Source organism: Erinaceus europaeus, chromosome 8, assembly GCF_950295315.1.
Source record: "Erinaceus europaeus chromosome 8, mEriEur2.1, whole genome shotgun sequence".
Classification (NCBI taxonomy): domain Eukaryota; kingdom Metazoa; phylum Chordata; class Mammalia; order Eulipotyphla; family Erinaceidae; genus Erinaceus; species Erinaceus europaeus.
The window spans coordinates 121,878,257-121,897,146 of record NC_080169.1 but is presented as its reverse complement, the minus strand read 5'-3'; the positions used below and the strand labels follow the sequence as shown (position 1 = coordinate 121,897,146).

The 18,890-nt window shown below is 40.7% G+C and overlaps 1 protein-coding gene across 1 annotated transcript; it reads left to right on the top strand.

The window, feature by feature from the left end:
• The first annotated feature begins 748 nt into the window (after positions 1-748).
• On the top strand, positions 749-12,323 carry LOC103125053 (GTPase IMAP family member 7-like). The gene is made up of 2 exons (XM_007535823.3): positions 749-905; positions 11,388-12,323. Exon 2 carries the CDS (start codon positions 11,428-11,430, stop codon positions 12,307-12,309), a length of 882 nt encoding a protein of 293 aa, XP_007535885.1. The 5' UTR covers positions 749-905; positions 11,388-11,427; the 3' UTR covers positions 12,310-12,323.
• Positions 12,324-18,890: the final 6,567 nt, after the last annotated feature.

The window sequence follows — 18,890 nt, the reverse complement described above, 5'->3', positions numbered from 1 at the left end:
AACAGGGGAAAATACACACACACACACACACACACACACACACACACACACACACACACATATATATGGGGGGGAGAGAAAGAGAGAGAGGAAGTTATAGGGTCCGCCCATCCTGATGACCTTGGGAAAATACTAGAGTTTCTCAGTTTCTTTTTTCTTTTTGGCCTCCAGGCTTATCACCAGGGCTCAGAGACCACTCTATGAATCCACTGCTCCTGGCAGCTATTTTTCTTACTTCTTTTTTTTTAATTCTTTATTTAAGAAAGGATTAATGAACAAAAACATAAGGTAGGAGGGGTACAACTCCACACAATTCCCACCACCCAATCTCCATAACCCACCCCCTCCCATGATAGCTTTCCCATTTTTCTTACTTCTTAATAGATTTGACAGAGAGAAATTGAGAGGGGATAGGGAGATAGAGAGGAAGAGAGAAAGACACCTGCAGACCTTCTTTGCCACTTGTGAAGCTTCCCTCTGCAGGTGGGGGCCAGGGACTCGAACCCAGATCTTTGCCCCGGACCTTGGGCTTAGTACTGTGTGCGCCTAACTCAGTGCACCACCACCTGGCTCCTCCTCCTGCCGTTTATAAAGGAGGGAAAAGGGACACAGAATTCTGATGGTGGGAACTGTATCAAATCATACCCCTGTTATAATACAAAATTAAAAATATTAATTGAAAAAGATCCATGGGAGGCACATTCAGAAAAAGCCTTAAAATTCAAACAGACAAAACCAAGCCACCCACTACCATAGGGAGGCATTTCTGTCTCTTTAAAAGCACACACATCCTTCACTGGCCCCACCCCACTGGACTTCCTGGCTCAGACACCTCAGAAGGTGTTGTTTTTCCAGTCAGCCCAAGAAAGTCTATGGAAGGAAATTGACAAGCTGTTCCAGAAAAGGTGAGTGTGAAAGAGAGAAAGGGAAAGGGAGAGGGAGAGGGAGAGGGAGAGAGAGAAGGCAGAATGGTGGCTGGTAAGGGTCAGTGGGATTCTGTGTGGGTGCACAGGGGTGTGTACTAGTCTGAGGGGGCAGGTACTATGCCAGAGGGGTGAGGACTGGGGGAGGCAGGAGACTGTTTAGCACCCTGTCCATATCTTCATATTTATCAAAAAAACATTTTCTTTTATTACATATTAAATGTTCTTTTTTATTTTTTATTAACTTTTATTTATAAAGTGGAGATATTGACAGAACCATAGGACAAGAGGGTTACAACTCCACCCAGTTCCCACCACCAGAACTCCATATCCCAGCCCCTCCCCTGATAGCTTTCCTATTCTTTTTTTAAATATATTTTTTCATTTTTTTATTTAAATATTTATTTGATTTATTTATTCCCTTTTGTTGCCCTTGTTGTTTTATTGTTGTAGTTATTATTGTTGTCAATGTTGTTGGATAGGACAGAGAGAAATAGAGAGAAGAGGGGGGACACAGAGAGGGAGAGAGAAAGACAGACACCTGCAGACCTGCTTCACCACCTGTGAAGTGACTCCCCTGCAGATGGGGAGCCAGGGCTCAAACCGGGATCCTTACGCCGGTTCTTGTGCTTTGCACCACCTGCACCACTGCGCTACCACCTGACTCCCAGCTTTCCTATTCTTTATCCTTCTGGGAGTATGGACCCAGGGTCATTATGAGGTGCAGAAGGTGGAAGGTCTGGCTTCTGTAATTGCTTCCCCACTGAACATGGGCGTTGGCAAGTCAATCCATACTCCCAGCCTAGACAAACATTTTCTAACAAATGCCTCTTCAGCTATTTTTGTGACAGTCACTGCTTCCTGGCAACCCATCTTTCTTTCTCTTCTAAAAATATTTTTATTTATTAGTTACTGGATAGGGACAGAGAGAAATTGAAAGGAGAGGGGGAGGTAAAGAGGGAGTAAGAGAGACACCCACAGCCCAGCTTCACCTCTCATGAAGCTTCCCCCTGCAGACGGGAAGCTGTGTGTGCTTAGCCAGGCTCACCACTGCCTGACTGCTATAACTTGTCTTTACTAAAGCAAAGAAAAGTGGGGGGGGGGACTGGGGACTTGAACCCGGGTCCTTGCACACTGTAATGCGTGCTCTCAGACAGGTGTTCCACCACCTGGCCCTAGCCTATCTTTCTTCCTTAATTGGTCCCTACTGTGTCCAATGCAGGTGGTTAAAGTTGGAGGCGATGAGAAATCATACACAATAAATTCCTCTTTATTCTGAGTCTCTTAAAAGAATCAGGATCACAGAGAGTCTGTTGGCTCTGTTGTGGGGAACCAGGTCCTCTACAGGACCTGCCAGTGAACTGGAGGCATTATTCCCTCCAGACTCCATAAACTGAATCCTTCCCAGCATTTCACAGAGAGAATCCATTTCCCTGCGAGGGTAACATCTGAGTGAGGGAACAGGAAATCCCAGCACTCCTCAGAGCCTTCTCTAGTTCCATGTTGCTACCAGTTTACCTTCTCAGACGGGATGTGGGTGGGTTTCTCTGCCCTCACCTGGTCTGTCCCTGAGTTGCAGTAAATGAAAGGTAGTCAGATTCCTGAGGCCTACAGGAATCATGTTAAGTGAGGGAAAACAGAAATAGAAAGATGAATATGGGATGATCTCATTCATGATCAGACCAGACGTTGAAAACCAGGATCAGAAGAGAAAATACTAAGCAGCACTTTATATATATGTATATACACTTATTTATTTATTTATCCCCTTTTGTTGCCCTTGTTGTTTTATTGTTGTAGTTATTATTGATGTTGTTGTTGGATAGGACAGAGAGAAATGGAGAGAGGAGGGGAAGACAGAGATGGGGAGAGAAAGACAGACACCTGCACATCTACTTCACTGCTTGTGAATCGAATCCCCTGCAGGTGGGGAGCCGGGAGTTCGAACCCGGATCTTTAAGCAGGTCCTTGCGCTTTGCACCTCATGCGCTTAACCTGCTGTGCAGAACTTTGAGTTGGTGTATTGCACCAAAGTAAGATTCTGGGGTGGAGGAAGGGTTCAGGTCCTGGAACAAGATGGCAGAGGAGGACCTAGTGGGGACTGTATTGTTGTGTGGAAAACTGGGAAATATTATATATGTACAAACTATTGAATTTACAGTTGACTGTAAACCATTAATCCCCCCAACAAATAGATAATAATAATAATTTAAAAAAAGAATCCTGGACCTGAGAGGGAGTCGGGAAGAGGCAGAGAGGTGTGCAGGGGTGAAGGGTGAAGGCGGAACAGTCAGACGGACTCCAGACACAAAGCCTTTGGTGGACTTTGGCAACTTGATCAGCCTCTTGAAGTCATATTTGCTTTGTCTTTGTTATATATGGTTTGCTTGTCGATTGCATTTTGTATTCCTTTTCCCAGAGCCCTGCTCAGCTCTGGCTTATAAGAGACACCATCTGGCTCCCACTTTCACCCACTGATCTCTCACTCAGCAGAATCACTTCTAGGTCACCCCATTTTATCTGAATGGCACAATCCCATTTTTTATTGCAGAGTAGTATTCCACTGAATTGATACCCTAAGCTTCTTTTTCCAGCCATTTCTCAGTAGGTAGGTCAGCTGCTTTTAGACTTTGATTATTGTAAACCATGCATCTATGAGCATAAAGGTACAGGTGCCTGGGGACTGAACCGGGGAGCTCAGAGCCTGAGATTTGAAAGTATTTTGAGCGACTGTTATGCTGTCACTCCAGGGAGGACTTTCAAATTAATATTTTCATGTCTTTTGCTGATGTGCCTTGGAGTTTGTTCTTTTTTATTTTTTTATCTCAGGTCTCCATGTAAATCATAGGTTTTTATTGTATTTTATTTTTGGTTAGCTAGTTTTTTTTATTTGCAAATTAGTGTTTTACATTTGACAGTAAATAGAATAGTTTGTACATGCATAACATTTCCCAGTTTTCCATATAACAATACAACCCTCACTAGTTCCTCTGTCATCTTTTTTGGACCTGTACTCTCCCCCACACCCACCCCAGAGACTTTTACTTTGGTGCAATACACCAACTCCAGTTCAGGTTCTACTTGTGTTTTCTCTTCTGATCTTGTTTTTCAACTTCTGCCTAAGAGTGAGATCATCCCATATTCATCCTTCTGTTTCTGACTTATTTCACTTAACATGATTTTGTCAAGTCCATTCAAGATCAGCTGAAAATGGTGAAGTCACCATTTTTTATAGCTGAGTAGTATTCCATTGTGTATATAGACCACAACTTGCTCAGCCACTCATCTGTTATTGGACACCTGGGTTGCTTCCAGGTTTTGGCTATTACAAATTGTGCTGCTAAGAACATATGTATACTCAGATCTCTTTGGATGGGTGTGTTGGGTTCCTTAGGATATATTCCCAGGAGAGGAATTGCAGGATCATAGGGTACATCCATTTCTAGCCTTCTGAGAGTTCTCCAACCTGTTCTCCACAGAGGTTAGACCAACTGACATTCCCACCAGCAGTGAAAGAGGGTTCCTTTGACTACACAACCCCTCCAGCATTTGCTGCTGTTACCTTTTCTGATGTATGACCTTCTCACAGGAGTGAAGTGGTATATCATTGTTGTCTTTATTTGCATTTCTCTGATAATCAGAGACTTGGAGCATTTTTTCATGTGTTTCTCAGTCTTTTTGGATCTCTTCTATGGTAAATATTTTGTCCATGTCCTCTCCCCATTTCTGGATGTAGTCATTCGTTTTCTTGTTGTTGAGTTTGGCAAGCTCTTTATACATTTTGGTTATTAACCTCTTGTCTGATGTATAGCACATAAAGATCTTCTCCCATTCTGGGAGGGATCTCTTGGTTTGGGTAGTGGTTTCTTTTGCTGTACAGAAGCTCTTTAATTTAATGTAGTCCCAGAGGTTAATGCTTGCCTTAGCCTTCTTTGTAATTGGATTAATTCCATTGAAGGTGTCTTTAATATTTATATGGAAAAGAGTTCTGTCAATATTTTTCTCTATGTATATGATAGATTCTGGTCTAACATCCAAGTAATTGATCCACTTGGAATTTAATTTTGTATTTGGTGAAATATAATGGTTCAGTTTCATTATTCTGCATGTTTCAACCCACTTTTTCCAACATCATTTGAAGAGACTCTGCTTTCCCCATTTAATAGTCTGGGCACCTTTGTCAAATATTACATGTCCATAAGTGTGAGGGCTTACTTCTGTGCTCTCAGTTCTATTCTACTGGTCAGTGTGTCTATTCATGTTCCAGTACCAAGCAGTTTTGATGACAATGGCCCTATAATACAATTTGAAATCTGGGAGTGTGATGCTTCCAGTTCTGTTCTTTCTTCTCAAGATTGTTTTCGAAATTCTAGGTCTTTTCTGGTTCCAGATAAACATTTGTAGCTTTTGTTCTATTCTCTTAAAAAATGTGGTTGGGATCTTGATGGGGATAGCATTAAATTTGTAGATGGCTCTGGGTAGTATATTCATTTTGATGATGTTAATTCTTCCAACACTTGAACATGGAATATCTTTCCACTTCTGTGTCTTTTTCAATTTCCTTGAGTAGTGACTCATAATTTTCAGTATACAAGTCTTTCACTTCTTTGGTTAGGTTTATTCCTAGATATTTTGTTGTTTTGTTGCTATAGTAAAAGGAACTGCTTTCTGGATTTCAACTTCTTCTAACTTAGTGTTAACATAGAGAAATGCCACTGACTTTTGAATGTTAATTTTGTAGCCTGACACCTTACTGTATTTCCTGATGATTTCCAAAAGATAATTGCTGGATTTCTTAGGTTTTTCTATGTATACAATCATGTCATCTGCAAATGGGGAGAGTTTGACTTCTTCTCTTCCAGTCTGTATCCCTTTAATTTCTTGCTCATTTGATTGCTATGGCAAGAACTTCCAACACTGTGGGGAAATTGTGAAGCCAGCTCCCTCCCCCATCTCCACCCTGCATTCCTGATACTATGGCCTATCTACATAATCACTGTTTTGCCTGAAAGATCCCCACACATTCCATTCCTTTGATCTATCTTTCAAGACCCTCCCTTCCTCCAGCATATCATTAATTCCACCAGTTGAAACCCTTGGAACACTTGCTAAGGAAGTTTCTACCTTCCCAGCACCCTTTTGCCTTTCTCCACCCCTTTACTAGCCATTTCCGTTTCTGATTTGTCACTTCCAGGTCTGGCTTTTAAAAGCGTTGCTCTCTGATCAATAAAGAGATTGCATTCTCTAGCCCACCATGAGCTTGGGTCCTGAGTCATCTATCTCCCACATCTCTGAGTAAGTAGGAGCCCAGGCTCACTCCAGTCGAGTTCTCTCCAACCCAGAGAGTACACACCCCAGAAGAGGCACCCCCATGCTAGCCCGGCACAACACTAAGTTGAATAATAATGGTGATAGTGAGCAGCCCTGTCTAGTACCTGATCTTAGGGAAAATGCTTCCAGTTTATCACCATTGAGTATGATGTTGGCTGTAGGTTTACTATATATAGACTCCACTATCTTGAGGAATTTTCCATCTGACCCCATTTTTTTTAGTGTTTTGAACATAAAGGGATGTTGTATGTGGTCAAAGGCTTTCTCTTCATCTATTGATATGACCACATGGTTTTTAGTCTTGCATTTATTGATGTGGTGGGGATCAATTGATTGATTTACATATATTAAACCAAACTTTCACCCCTGGGATAAACCCCACTTGGTCATGATGAACAATCTTTTTAATATACTGTTATATCCAGTTGGCTAGAATATTGTTCAATATTTTAGCATCTGTATTCATCAGAGATATTGATCTGTAGTTTTCTTTTTTGGTTGTGCCCCTGTCTGCTTTTGGTATCAAAGTGATGTGGGCTTCATAGAAGCTGGAAGGGAATATTCCACTGTCTTCAGTCTTTTGGAAGACTTTTAAAAGTAGGAGTATTCTTCTTTGAAGGTTTTATAGAATTCATTTGTAAAAACATCTGGTCCAGGACTTTTATTCTTGGGAAGGTTTTTGATAACTACTTCAATTTCATTAGCTGTGATGGGTCTGTTCATGTTATCTAGTTCCTCTTTACTTAATTTTGAAAGTTTGTAGGTATCTAGGAAATCATCCATTTTTTCCAGTTTCTCTAGCTTGGTGGCATATGGTTGTTCATAGAAGTCTCGCGTTTTATGCTGAATTTCTGCTGTGACTGTTGTGATATCTCCTCTTTCATTTATGATCTGATTTATTTGGGTCTTCTCCCTTTTTTGTTTTGTGAGTCTGCCTAAAGGTTTGTTGATTTTGTTCACTCTTTCGAAGAACCAATATTTACAAAATTGTTGATATTTTGTATGGTTTTATTTTCAATGTTGTTTATTTCTGCCCTAACTTTAGTGATTTCTGTCCTTCTGGTTGCTTTAGGGTTCCTTTGTTCTTCTTCTAGGTCTTTAAGATGTTCAATCAGGCTGTTTATCTGTGCTTTTTCTTGTTTCCTAATGTGTACTTGTATGGCTATGAACTTCCCTCTCAGTACTGCCTTAGTTGTGTCCCAAATATTTTGATAGCTTGTATCTTCATTTTCATGGAACTCTCGAAACATTGTGATTTCTTCCTTTATTTCCTCTTTGACCCAGTAGTTGTTAAGGAGTGTACCATTGAGCTTCCACATTTTGGGACTATTTCTAATCTTTTGTTGATTGTTAAGTGTTAGTTTAATTCCACTCTGGTCTGAGAAGATGCTTGGGATGAGTTCAGTGTTCTTGAATGTGCTGATGCTGTCTTTGTGGCCTAACATATGGTCTATCCTGACCCGTGTGAAATTGAGTAAAATGTGTATTTCCAGTTTCTTGGGATGAATGACTCTAAAAATGTTCAGTAGTTCTAGTTTATCTATTGCCTCATTTAGCTCCCTCATTTCTTTATTGATTTTCTGCATGGATGATCTGTCAAGTTGAGAGAGTGGGGTGTTGAAGTCCCCTACTATCACTGTGTTGCTGTTACTATATTGCTGTAGTTCTTTCAGTAGATTTTTGATGGCTTCTCCTTGGGTGCATAGATAGATTTGTTAAGTCCTCTTGATTGACTAATCCACTGAGCATTAAGTAGTATCCACCCCCATATTTTTAATTTTATTTTAAAGTCTATTGTGTCAGATATGAGAATAGCTGTTCCTGCCCTTTTTGTGGGCCATTAGCTTGTATGATAGTTTTCCATCCTTTCACTTTAAGCCTGTGTTTGTCTTGTTGAGTTAGGTGGGTTTCCCATAGACAGCATATTGTTGGGTTGTGTTTTCTGATCCATCTTCCTACTCTGTGCTTTTTAGTAGGTGAATTCAGGTCGTTGACATTTATTGATATCTACCATTCTTGTAGATTTTATCGTGTTCTGATAGATAACTTATTTATGGTGGCCTGACTGTTTACAGGAGATCTTTCAGAACTTCTTTCAGGGCAGGCTTGGTGGTAGGTTGATTCTTTCAACTGTTGCTTGTCTGAGGTTTTTATGCCTCCATCTAGTCTGAATGACAGTCTAGCAGGATACAGTATTCTTAGTTGAAAACCTTTCTCACTGAGCACTCGATAGATATCTTGTCATTCTCTTCACGCCTGTAGTGTTTGTGTGGAGAAGTCTGCTGCTAATCTTATGGGTTTCCCTCTGTAGGTGACCCTTTGTTTTTCTCTTGCAGCCTTCAGGATCCTTTCTTTATCCTTATTCTTTTCCATTCTAAATATGATGTCTCTTGGTGTATATAAGTCTAGGTTAATTCTGTTTGGGACCCTCTGGGATTCTTTAACCTTTATGTCTTTTATGTTGTCTAGACTATAGAAGTTCTCAGCTATTATGTCCTGAAGAATGCTTTCTTCCCTCCCTCTCTTTCCTTCTCTGGTAAGCCAATAATGCATATATTATTTCTTTTCAAGTCATCCCATAGGTCACTGTTGTTTTCAGTATCTCTTAATCTCTTTTTGAGATCTTTTACTTCTTTTTTAGTTGTCTCTTATTCATCCTTGATCTTGCTAATTCTGTCTTCGGCCTCATTGATTCTATTCTCTCCCCCCTCTACTGTTTTCTGAAGTTCATCTATTTTGTTGCCCTGTTCTGATACTGTTTTAGCTTGTTCAGCTAGTTGTGTTCTTAGCTCAGCTATTTCAGCTTTCAGCTCTCTAATAAACTTGAGATAATTAATGTTTTCTTCCAGGGTCTCATTGGTTGTTTCTGCATTTCTGATGACAATTCTTTCAAACTCTTTACTTCTGTGATTATTTTCTTAACTAGTGTTTAAATGTTGTCCTCATTATTTTATGCTTCAACTTTTAGGTGGCTTTTAGCTGGACTCTTGTCCTGGTTCATTTCTCCAATATTTCTTCTTGTTAGTTTAACCAGTCTATATAGTATGTTATGGGGTCCCTCTCTCAGTACTTTTCAAATTACTGATCACTCTTGCCTGGATTGACTTATGTCTAAGTAAGGTATTAAAGGGTTCACAGTTGTATAAATTGACAATTGTTTCAATATTATTTTAATCCCTGAGTTGCAGCACAGTGGCTTAAAAGCCTCTTTTGTTATTTTTCTTCCCTGTAGGCTATGAGAGCTTGAGGGATTTTAAACTCAGCTAGGCTTCTTACCTTAATCACTGACTCCTGAGCAAGAGATAAAGCAGGGTGGGACAGAGGTAATCCAGTGGTTATGCAAAGAGACTCTCACAGCCCCACTGCTAGGACATCGAGGTATAGATCTTCTCCTGAGTTTCCTGGTTGGTTCTCTGTCCCCTGGTGTTAGCACAAGGCCTCCCTGCAGCTGCCCCAGATTCTGAGGGAGGTAGAAATGGAGACTCACAGTTGCATTTGTTGAGTCTTAGGGGAGTCCTCTCCTCCCTTCAGACTCTTTTTGTTGGTGAAACAGACTGGAGGTGTTGTCTCAACTGATAAACCTCCGGACTGTTACCAACCACTTAATCTCTCCCTAGGCTCCTCTCTGTCCATGAGCCACATGTGTTTCCACTCACCAGTGATTTGGTGGGTTCCTGGAGTCGTTCTAGTCCTGTCTTGTTGCAGTCCCAGGATTGGTGTTCTTAATCATAAAATACTTCTATTTTTGATGGCAATGGAGTTTTTAATACTTGCAGGGAGAGTGAGTAGCAGTATCTCAGTATAATTTTAATTATTTTCCAACATTTTGAATTATTTTCTCTAATATGAGTAAATGTTAATATACTTATGTATACTTCAGGGCATTTATTTTTTTCTTTGAGCTGTTTGTTCACAGTTTTGTTCCATTTAACTCACATTATTGGACTGATGCCTCTTTAGTTTTAGATTTACTTTATGATATGAGTTGAAATTTTTTAAATAGGTTCTTTTCTATTATCTTTATTTATTGGATAGAGACAGCCAGAAATCAAGAGGGAAGGGAGTGATAGAGAGAAAGAGAGACAGTGAGACATCTACATCCCTGCTTCACCACTTGTGAAGTTTTCCCCTTGCAGGTGGGGGATGGGGGCTCAAACCCAGTCCTTGTGCATTATAATATGTGCGCTCAATCAGGTATGCCACCACTCAGCCCTGAGTTGAAATTTTTTTTGTCTGCCTTGAGACTTTTGCTTAAATTGATTTGTAAAGTTTCCATGATTTATTCTGACCTATTTTTTTTAATTATGCTTTATAGTTTATTAAGTAGAATGATATAGGCAGATGGGACTTCTCATCTACACATATAGTATCTCATATTCTTTCCTTTTGGACTTAGTATTTTTATATTTTATATCTTTATATATTTTTTAATTTTTATTTATAAAATGGAAATATTGTCAAGACCATAGGATAAGAGGGGTATACACAATTCCCACCAAATTCTAAATGGAAATTCTAAATGGAAATATTGACAAGACCATAGGAAAATAGAGGTTCACCCAATTCCCACCAAATTCTAACATGTTAGCTTTGAAATTTTAATTTGTCTGAACTATTTTTACATTTTATTTACTTATTAGTTATTGCTCAGAGAAACAGAAATAAAGGGGGAGGGAGAAAAAGAGGGGCTGAGTTACACATGTTGAAATGTTCAAAGACCTGGGTTCAAGCCCCCAGGGTGGCAGGTCTTTCTCTTCTCTTTCCCTCTCTATCTCCCTTCCCTTCTCAAGTTTTCTCTGTCTCTATCCAATAATTAATACATAATAATTTTTTAAAAATTTAAAAAAGAATCAGTTTTCATCCTTTCTTCTATATGTGAAATAGTTTGATCAGAGTTGGGATGCTAGACCATAAAGACTTAAACAAATTCTCTGTGAAACCATCTGCACCTGGTACTCTTCTATGGAAAAACTAAATATTTCTTCAAATCACAACAGGATTGTGTCATCCTCTCTACTGGTCAAATTTTGTAATAGACTTCAAAGTTTCAAGGGGGAAAAAAAAAGGAAGAAATAGGACATTGAATTCTGATGACCTGAATTGATTCGATATGCATTTCTCCCCTACCTCAAGGTTCTGTGGATACCTGAACACAACAGCCTCCTCCACTCTCATGGCTGGCTATCAGGACAATGACACCCTGAGAATTCTTCTCGTTGGGAAAACCGGCAGTGGGAAAAGTGCCACAGGGAACACCATCCTTGGGGAAAGAGTATTTGATTCTAGAAGCACTTCCTTCTCTGTCACCAAGACCTGCCAGAAAGGATCCCGGAAATGGCAAGGGAAGGAACTCCTGGTGGTGGACACCCCAGGGCTCTTTGACACTGAGGACAAGTTCGAATCCACCTGCAGGGAGATCAGCAGGTGTGTCCTCTATTCTAGCCCCGGGCCTCACGCCATCCTCATGGTCATGCAGCTGAACCGCTACACGGAGGAGGAGCAGAAAACCACGGAGTTGATCAAGACCGTGTTTGGCCAGTCAGTTATGAATCACACGGTCATCCTGTTCACTCACAAAGAGGATTTGGAAGATACGGACCTTTGGGACTTCATCCAAGAGGCAGATGTAAGTCTGAAAAGCCTCATCAAGGAATGTGACAACCGCGTCTGTGCCTTTAGCAACAAGGCAGACAGGCCGGAGAAGGAAGTTCAGGTGCAGGAGCTGGTGCAGCTGATAGAGGTGATGTTGTGTTATAACGGAGGGGCCTACTTTTCCAATGCCTTGTACAAGCACATCGAGGAAAGGAAGAAGCAGTGGGTAGAAACACAGGAGAAAATCTACGATGACCAATTTATGGAGGAATTTAAACAAGCAGAGAAAGAATGTGCCGTGAGACTCCAGAAAGAAAAGGAGGAAGTAATTGCAAGTAAAAAGGTTTATTATGACAATCTAAAGAAAAGTCTGAGGGAGCAAGCTGAACACGGAGTTCTGGAAGACATGTTCAATATGATTAAGAATCTGCTTTCAGAAATATGGAATGTTTTTTCAAAATAAAGTATTTAGAATTTCTTTCTAGCCTACTACAATCTGTTGAAATTATAGCCTCAACTTCCCCAGTAGGACACTAACAATATTTTCTACCCTGCCCATTCTTATCATCCAACCTGGCTATTCTGCTCTTCTATTGACTTTTAGAATCTGTGTTCCATAACAGTAAATTAATTGAACTTCTCACTAATAAAAAAAAGATTAGGGGGTGTACTTCAAATTAAAAGGCTCTGGAGTAGGGATGGAGGGTCAGGTCCTGGAGCATGATGGCAGAGGAGGACCTAGTAGGAGTTGAATTATTATGTAGAAAACTGGGAAATGTTACACATGGACAAACTATTGTATTTTACTGTCAACTGTTAACCATCAGTTCACCCTCAATAAAGAAAAAAATTATCCCAGTAATAAAAACAAGCATCTGAAAAGGAAAGAATAAAATAGAGAGAGTGATGAGGACCTAGTGGGGTTGAATTGTTATGTGAAAAACTGAGAAAATGCATGTACAAACTGTTGTATATTACTGTCAACTGTAAACCATTAATCCTCCAATAAAGAAATTTTTTTAAAAGGGGAGGGGAGAGAAATAAGTAAGGAATAAAGAGGAAAGAAAGAGTTAAGAGGGGAAGAAAGAGAGAGAAAGGAAAAAATTGAATGTTAGACTGTAGATAGTGGTAAGAAGTGATTACTATCTTTTGGGAAGCCTGTGACAATAAGTCCAGTAAACCAGCATTTCCTAAATAGACTGACAAAGAAATTTCTTTCTGCCAGATCCTTATCTTGGTAGAATGTCAAGTTCAGGATTTCTTCTTAATCTACTATGGTTTGCTGAAATTGTAGCCTCTACTTCTCCAATAGGACACTAGCAATACTTTATGTCCTGCCCATTCTTAGCATCTAACCCAGCCATTTCCTTTTTCCCTGTTGGCTTTTGGAATTGGTGTCCCCAACAGAAAATTAGTTGAACTTTGTGGCCACTCTTGCAAAACAACAGATGACTCAGTGATACCACTGACTTCAAGGGTAGATAAGGGCCATGCTTTCCTGTTCTCTTGAAGAACTGGCCCTGGAACTTGGCCACCATGTTCTGAAGAAGTCCAAGGTGGCCCTCAAGAGGCCCAATGAGGTGGACATGAGGTCCTTGCCCCTTTCTTGGGCTGCCCCTTCCACCTGCAGCCAGAACCAAACTCCCCATCATGTCACCAGAGAGCTTCCAAGTGCCAGTGGAGACACTGGGTGAATCTGCAAAGAGAAAGAGGGAGTGAATGCCATTAGTGATGCACAAATCAAAGATTTCTGAGGGAAAAACATCATTATTTTGAAGTACTTAGTGTTGGAGGTTGTTTTATTCAGCAACTCTCCCTGCCCATCACTGAACATCTTCCCAGTTTGTCCCATCCATTCATCTTCACAGGACCACAGTTCAGACATGACTCCTTTGTCACAATTAGCAGTTACCTCTGCCAGTAACTTCAAAGACTGGGCTTAGCACAATATAAATGACAAACTCTGTACATGTGATTTAAAAGGCTCTGAAAATGGCCACAATCTCCTGACAGAGGCCTCAGGAGTCACCTGATCCCTTGAGGCCAGCTCCTCTCAATTCTACTGCCCATTAAAATTGCTGTATCTAAAGTAGCTACTGACAAACTCTTCAAAGGGAGCACCACTGACAATATGTAATACTTATTTATTTATTTTATTTGCCTCCATGGTCACTGCTGGAGCTCAGTGCTGGAATCCATTGCTCCTGGTGGCCATTTATTCCATTTTGTTGGATAAGACAGAGAGGAATTGAGAGAGGAGGGATAGAGAGAGAGAGAGATGATGATGATAGAAAGAGAGAGGTACCTGAAGACCTGCTTCACAATTTGTGAAGTGTCCCCCCTGCAGGTGGGTAGCTTGTCATTCTCTTCTGGCTTTTAGAGTTTGAGTGGAGAAGTCTGCTGATAGTCTTATGGGTTTTCCCCTGTATGTGACTTTTTGTTTTTCTCTTGCAGCCATTAGGATCCTTTCTTTATCCTGACTTCTTTTCATTGTGACTATGGTGTGTCTTGGTGTCTTCAGGTCTGTGTTGATTCTGTTTTGGACTCTCTGGGTTTCTTGAATCTTAATGTCCTTTCTGTTGTTCAGGTCTGGGAAGTTTTCTTTTGCTATTTCCTCTAGAATGTTTACTTCGCCTTCCTCTCTTTCTTCCTCTGGCAGACCAATTATGTGAATGTTACATCTTTGGGGACCATTCCATATGTCTCTGTTGTTGTTTTCAGTGTCTCTCAATCCCTTTTTGAGCTCTTTTACCTCTTTTTTCGTTTTCTCTAGTTCATCCTCTGGCTAATTCTGTTTTCTGCTTCTGTTAGTCTGCTTTCCCTTCCCTCAGCTTCTTTCTTCAGTTCAGTTATAGTATTAGCTTGTTCTGCTAGTTGGCTTTTTAGCTCAGCTATTTCGGCTTTCAGTTCTCTAGTTACCTGGAAGTAGCTAGTATTTTCCTTGAGGGTCTCATCTGTAGTTTCCCTAATTCTGATAGCCCTTTCCTCCATAGTTGTCTTCATTTCTGTGATTATTAGGTTTATTATTGTTTGCAAACTTTTCTTATCTATGGTTAAATCTGATTGATTTGGAGTTTCTTCTGGGCTCCTGTCCTGATTCATTATGGCAGCAGTTTTATTTGCTCTTGATTTAACCATTTTTTTAATTGATGTGGTTTTTTTTTTCTGTTCTGTTGTTCTTCAGTTGTTGTGTTTTTAGTACAAGCCATGCTATACTAAAGCCCTTTATGACAAATGCAGTCAGAAACCTCACAAATTACAACAATAGCAAAACAGCACCACCAGTCCAAGAAAAGATAGCAACCAAAGCCAAAAGAAAAAGAAAGATAAAGGGAAAAAGGGAGATCAAGAATAAACAATTATGAAAATCTACTGTCCACTGTATATTCTAGGGATAGCAAGAGGAGAAAAGGCAGTAGAAAAGAGAGATGCACAGACACACAAGAGTCCACTGCAAGTCAGATTTCTTCCACAAAATAATTCCCAAATGAGTATCAGTGAATTCAGAAAGCAAAAGAAGGAAGAAAATAAGAAGGGGGGAAAGAAGCAGTGAAAGGAGTTATTTATTTATTTATTTATTTATTTATTTATTTTGAATTAGCTAGGATGATAGAAAAAAGAAAAGTGGAGGGGAGAGGGAGAGAAATAAATTCCTCTCACAATGAATAGGACAATCAGACAGCTATCAATTGAAAAAAAGCAGCAGCAATTAATTTTGGTCAACCTGAGGAAGGAGAAGGGAAGAGGGACACGTGTATATAATAGTAGTAAATAATAAAATAAAATAAAATAGAGTAAGAAACCCTAACAGCCAGTCTGCTGCTTGGACTGCTCTGGATTGGCTGCAGGTAGCCTGAACAAAGACAGCCAATTGTAAAAAAAAAAAAAAAAAAAAAAAAAAAAAGTATCCAAAAATAAAAATAAAAATAAATCCTCCAAGTAGACGTTCCCAGACAGAGCTAAGTCTCTGAATGGTCAGGTATTTTGTCACTCAAATAGAGCTCCAGCAGCCAAAAAAAAAAAAAAGAGGAGGAAAACAAAGAGAGAAAGGCTTGGAATGACACCCCTGGTGAGCCAGGAATCATAGTAAATAAAATAGCTTCACTGGAAGCCTGCTACAAGAGGATGCCCAGCCCCTGGGGGCTGTTTCTGGGGTGGAGAAGGGTTGAGCTCAGAAATAATCAAGCCAAAAAGATTTTCCTTAGTTTGTCTTTTTTGGCCTCTGTTTGTCAGCCCAAGAGTGAGTTATGGGACTCTGTTTGGGTGTCACCCTGATCAGCCTGTGTTCATCCTCCTACAGACAGCCCAGTGTTCTACCCTATCCAGAGAATCCCGGGTTATAAGCTGCTTCTGTTCAGAGGCGGCTGCTGCTTCCAAGTCACCATCTTGGCTCTGCCCCCCAATACGTGCTATTTCATTCATGTTTTGAGCATGGATTCCTCCACCCTCCCCAGTGCATCACCCCTATGAAACATTTAGAGGTGAAATGATTGAGAGTTCAGAAACCTGATGCTATTGTACTACTGGTGATAAAAGCAAACACCCTCTTTGGATTTCTGTTTTATTATTATTTTTATTATCTTTATTTAGTAGCTAGAGACAGACAGAAATTGAGAGGAAGAGGGAGATGGAGAGGAAGGGGTAGATAGAAAGACACCTGAAGCCCTGCTTTGCCACTCAAGAAGCTTCCTCTCTGCAGGCAGGAACTGGAGGCTTGAACCTGGGTCCTTGTGTACTGTAATGTGCGCTCAACCAGGTGCACCATCACCTGGCCCCTGGATCTTTATTCATTGGTGATGACAAGTAAGTCTTTTATAAAAATGGAGTGATACAACTACTCAATGGTTTCACTTCTATAGAGAGAAGGTGGCCAGAGGGCTCTGAACCCCAATTCCATCAGGACCTAGAGAGAAAAGAAGGGGAAGGGAAGGACATTCAGAAGTAGTGATAAGTGTAGTTGTGACTTGGAAGTGAAGAGGAGATGGGGCCATGAAAAAAAAAAGGACAAATATAAACAGATAGTTGTAGAAATAATCATTAACCTGGGTTTGGATGGTAGCACAGCAGGTTAAGTGCAGGTGGTGGCAAAGTGCAAGGACCGGCGTAAAGATCCCGGTTTGAGCCCCCGGCTCCCCAACTGCAGAGGAGTCGCTTCACAGGTGGTGAAGCAGGTCTGCAGCTGTCCATCTTTCTGTCCCCCTTTCTATCTTCCCCTCCTCTCTCGATTTTTCTCTGTCCTATCCAACAACAATGACAGTGATAACTATAACAATAACCACAACAACGATAAAAAAATTTAGAAGTAATAATTAACCCCTATCTGCAACCTTAGGAGAACTGCTGTAGCTCCCAGTGGAGGAAATAGGGACCCAGAGCTCTGACAGTAGGAATGGGGCAGATTTATACCCATTATCTTATAATTTTGTGAATCACTATTAAGTCACTAATAAAATTAAAATTATAAAAAGAAAGAAAGAAAGAATTGTGGGCCGGGCACATATCCCCAAGTACAAGGATCCAGGTTCAAGCCCCCACTCCCTACCTGCAGGGGGATGCTTCATGAGTGGTGAAGCAGGTCTACAGGTCTCTCACTCTCCCACTCTGTCTTACCTTCCCCTCTCAATTTCTCTCTGTCCTGTCAAATAAATTAGAAAGGGAAAAAATGGGGAAAATAGCCACCAGGAGCAGTGACTTCATAGAGTTAGCAACTAGCTCCAGTGATTAACCCTGGTGGAAATAAGGAAGAAAGAGAGAGAGAGAGAGAAAGAGGGAAAGAAAGAGAAAAAGGAAGAAAGAAAGAAAGAAAGAAAGAAAGAAAGAAAGAAAGAAAGAAAGAAAGGAAGGAAAGGAAAGGATTAAAAGATGTTCTTGATGCTGTTGTACCATGCACTTGAACATGACTAAGAGCAGCTGTTTCATGTCCTTTGGTCTTTTTTTCATCGTAAAATGAAAATTAAGAAACTCTGGCCTATGGGGCCAGGTGGTATGGTACTCAGTTAAGCTCATCACACAGTACTAAGCGGAAGGACTCGTGTAAAGATTTGGGTTCAAGCCTGGTCTCCCCACCTGCAAGAGTAACAGTTCATGGGTGGTGGAGCAGGGCTGCAGGTATCTCTCTGTCTCTCTTCCTCTCTATCTATCCCTCTCCCTCTCAATTTCTCGGTCGCTATCCAATAATAAATATAAAACAATATTTATTTTTAAGAAGAAGGTTTCAGGGTTCAAGCCCCAGGTCCCCACCTGCACAGGAAAAGCTTTGCGAGTGGTGAAGCAGTGCTGCAGGTGTCTCTCTGTCTCCCCTTTGCCTCTCGATTTCTGACTGTCTCTATCCAATAAATAAATAAAGATAAATTAAAAAAAAAAAAAAAAAAAAAGAAGAAGGTTTCCCTTTATGAGCCATTTGAGAGTGTCAGAGTTGTAGCATTTTTGTGTTTTACTGACCAGGGAAAGGGCTCTTAAACCAGGGAAGCCACATAAGGCTGAGCCCCTGAGTTACACAGGCTGAGTCTGAAGGAGTCTGCCTGGGACAGTGGGCTCATCGCAGCAAGGCAAACCCCATGTGTAGGTCGAATTTGAAGTCTCATGGCTCAGCCCAACTGGATGGCCAACTGTGACCCGCTGTAATTAACAGTCCTGGCACAAGAACCCACTGCTCCTGCAGGCTGTTTTGTTTTGTTTTTTGGATAGGACTAAGAGAAATTGAGAGAGGAGGGGAAGATATAAAGGGAGAAAGAGAGAGTTGGGTGGTAGTGCAGCGAGTTAAGCATAGGTGGTGCAAAGCTCAAGTGTCTATCTTTCTCTCCCCCTCTCTGTCTTCCCCTCCTCTCTCCATTTTTCTCTGTCCTATCCAACAACGATGACACCAATAACAACAACAATAAAAAACAAAAAGGGCAGCAAAAAAGGGAATACATAAATATATATAAATTTAAAAAAAAGAAAGGGAGAGAGAAAAAGACATCTGCAGACCTGCTTCATCACTTGTGAAACGACCTCCCTACAACTGGGGAGTCAACTGGGGAGTCGGGGGTTTGAACCAGGATC

Excerpts from the sequence above, each read along its gene's own strand:
- LOC103125053 (XM_007535823.3), top strand. The coding sequence starts at position 11,428 with ATGGCTGGCTATCAGGACAATGACACCCTGAGAATTCTTCTCGTTGGG.